Source organism: Solea senegalensis, linkage group LG1 (assembly GCF_019176455.1).
Source record: "Solea senegalensis isolate Sse05_10M linkage group LG1, IFAPA_SoseM_1, whole genome shotgun sequence".
Lineage (NCBI taxonomy): Eukaryota > Metazoa > Chordata > Actinopteri > Pleuronectiformes > Soleidae > Solea > Solea senegalensis.
Genome location: NC_058021.1, coordinates 31,143,232 through 31,146,049, shown reverse-complemented (window position 1 = coordinate 31,146,049; position 2,818 = coordinate 31,143,232). Strand labels below are relative to the sequence as shown.

Here is a 2,818-nt window from a genome sequence, read left to right as displayed (position 1 = left end):
TCTTATTCGTGTTTTTTTGCTTGTCGTGTTTTGTTCCACTGCCTCTCGACTCTTTGAGGATAAACTGCGGCACCTGGTCACGACGCTAGTCATGCCCTTGCTTTAACTTTGAGTGTAAACGCTTTTGCATTGAGGGATTTAAGAGGGTTCTTTTTGAGACAGACAATGCTGCAAATCATGTTCAGGGCTGCTCTTTTACTCCTTCTGTTGGTGGTCTGGTGCGTTGCGCAGGAACAAGCCCAAACAAAACCGTGTATTTGCGGACACCCTGGCATACCGGGGGACCCCGGGCACAATGGCAGCCCCGGTAGAGATGGACGGGATGGAATGAGAGGTGACAAAGGTGATGGAGGTGAGTTTAAAGAGATTCCACCACAACATCTTAACCTTCAGCTTCACATTTTTATAACACTATGATTATCAATGATCCACAAAAAGGTGAAAGGGGTCAAGCTGGTCCAGCAGGCAGTAATGGACACAAGGGCGACAAAGGGGAACCTGGTAAGTACCTGACAATACTGATAGATAGATAGATAGATAGATAGATAGATAGATAGATAGATAGATAGATAGATAGATAGATAGATAGATAGATAGATTTCACAAAACGTGAAAATGTAAAAGTATTAAACTCATCGAAAATATGCAGTGAAGTACAAGTGGAAGTAAGAGGAAAAAAAATACTACAGTAAAGTACAGCGACAGCATTTTAGTACTTAAGTCCAGTGGTGAAGAACGGTAGGTAGGTAGATATGATGATGTTGTATTTATAAATCATAAACATGTGTGTCATTTCCAGGTACCGTTGGCCCAGTGGGGCTCAAAGGAAAAAGGGGAGATAATGGAGAACGGGGCCCTCCTGGGAAATTGGGACCCCAAGGAGTCCAAGGACCCTTGGGTCTGAAAGGAAATAAGGGAGAGCTTGGACTGCCTGGACCTCAAGGGCCTAAAGGTGATCTGGGGCCAGTGGGTCTAAAGGGAGAGATTGGTCTTAGAGGTGACAGGGGAATTCAGGGACCACAGGGCCCCTCTGGTAGGCCAGGCCCTAAGGGGGACATGGGTGTCCCAGGTCACAAGGGCAACATTGGGTATCGCGGGGAAAGGGGACCTCGAGGGGAACAGGGCGATAAGGGTGAGAAGGGAGACTTGTCTGTTTTGTATAAGAGTGCTTTTTCTGTGGGACTCACGGCGGTGACTAAACTCCCAGCAGCCAGTGCACCGATCCGCTTTGACAAGATCATTTACAACCAGCAGAATCACTACGACCCACTAACGGGGAGGTTCACGTGTGCTGTAACGGGCGCCTACTATTTCACCTACCACATCACCGTGTTCTCCAGAAACGTGAAGGTGGTTCTCATGAAGAACGGCGTGAGGATCATCCACACCATGGACAACTATCAGAGCAGCGAGGACCAGGCCTCAGGGGGCGCTGTGCTGCACCTGGAGGTGGGTGATAAGGTGTGGCTGCAGGTGGCTGGAGGAGAGCTGTTCAACGGGCTCTTCGCTGACGAAGATGATGACACGACCTTCTCTGGATTTTTAATCTTTGCAGCACAATAGTTTTTAGTATATACACATTTATATGGAATGTAGCCTAGATTGTATATATGCATGTATATGTAGACAACAACTAAAATATATTTTGCTCTTATTACAGATGAATAATTGTCATAAATATTCATGAGCTCAAACGTAACTGTGAGTAACATTTTGACTATAACTGAGAAACACATGTCATTAAAATGCCAATAACAAAATAAGAGCTGTCTGTGTATGAATGTATGAATGTATGTATGTGTGCACACTCACACACACACATTCTTGTAGAGCATTCTTAGTGAGGACACTAATAGACATAAATGCATTCCCTAGCTTCATTCCCTAAATACCTAATACCTAATCCTGAAATGTCTTTAAATTCAGGAGCCCTTTAAATGTCTTCACAGATACTATGACACACACAGGTTTGTGCAGCTATTCTTCTTAGGACACTGCACTGACTGACAGCCTAAACAAAGAATTATCCCCGACCTTAACCCTAACCAGTCAATGCCTAATCCTAACCTTAACCTAGCCCTAAACTTAAACCAATTCTTCAAAACTGAAGTTCTGCCTCATTGATACCAGGTCTTGGTCTCCATGGGGTCCTGGTTAGCTCACTGTTTATGCCAGAGGTAACAAATACAAGTACGTGTGTGTACATGTCTGTAGTAGGCTGTGTGGACCAATTGTCAAACAAACCTATCTTTGTGAGGACATTTTGGCTGGTCCACATAACTTCAACAGGCTTTTTTGTGGATTAAGACCTGGTTTTAGGTTTAGGGCAAGGCACTTAGTTGAGATGGTTAAGGTTAGAATAAGAGGTTAGTGTATACATTATGTCCTCACTTTGGTACAAAACGTGTGTGTGTGTGTTCATACATACACATATGTCACTTACATGTGTCATGTTTTCTTTCTGAGTGTCTTCTTGTCTGTTTGTCTGACAGTAAAGACCAGCAGCACTCTTTAAATCATGCTGTCTTCCTGGTATTTTGGGATGGGCATTGCTCAACAGAAATATCCAAAACATTAAGGCGTGATGTCACAGAGACGTGACACGTGGGAGACAACTGGAATGCCCAGTCTTTTTTTGTCTCAGAGGCGCAGGAAGTGAAGACGAGCTGTATTGTCTCGTCTTAACCTGTTGTTTTTTCTTCTTCTTCGTCTTCAATGGAGCGCGTTCCACAGTGGGCGTGGCCTCCCGGTCAAGGACTAATCTCCTGAGCTGTCATTGGCTGTCAGGAGACTGGTCACGCTATGGTCATCCACTCAC

At 44.6% G+C, this 2,818-nt stretch overlaps 1 protein-coding gene across 1 annotated transcript; it reads left to right on the top strand.

The window, feature by feature from the left end:
* On the top strand, nt 1–1,763 carry c1qtnf9 (C1q and TNF related 9). The gene is made up of 3 exons (XM_044036869.1): nt 1–352; nt 439–501; nt 800–1,763. Exons 1-3 carry the CDS (start codon nt 166–168, stop codon nt 1,561–1,563), a joined length of 1,014 nt encoding a protein of 337 aa, XP_043892804.1. The 5' UTR covers nt 1–165; the 3' UTR covers nt 1,564–1,763.
* The last annotated feature ends 1,055 nt before the right edge of the window (nt 1,764–2,818 follow it).

Excerpts from the sequence above, each read along its gene's own strand:
- c1qtnf9 (XM_044036869.1), top strand. The coding sequence starts at position 166 with ATGCTGCAAATCATGTTCAGGGCTGCTCTTTTACTCCTTCTGTTGGTG. Across the intron at positions 353-438 it reads AGGTGACAAAGGTGATGGAG|GTGAAAGGGGTCAAGCTGGT; the intron begins GTGAGTTTAAAG and ends ATCCACAAAAAG. Across the intron at positions 502-799 it reads GGGCGACAAAGGGGAACCTG|GTACCGTTGGCCCAGTGGGG; the intron begins GTAAGTACCTGA and ends TGTCATTTCCAG.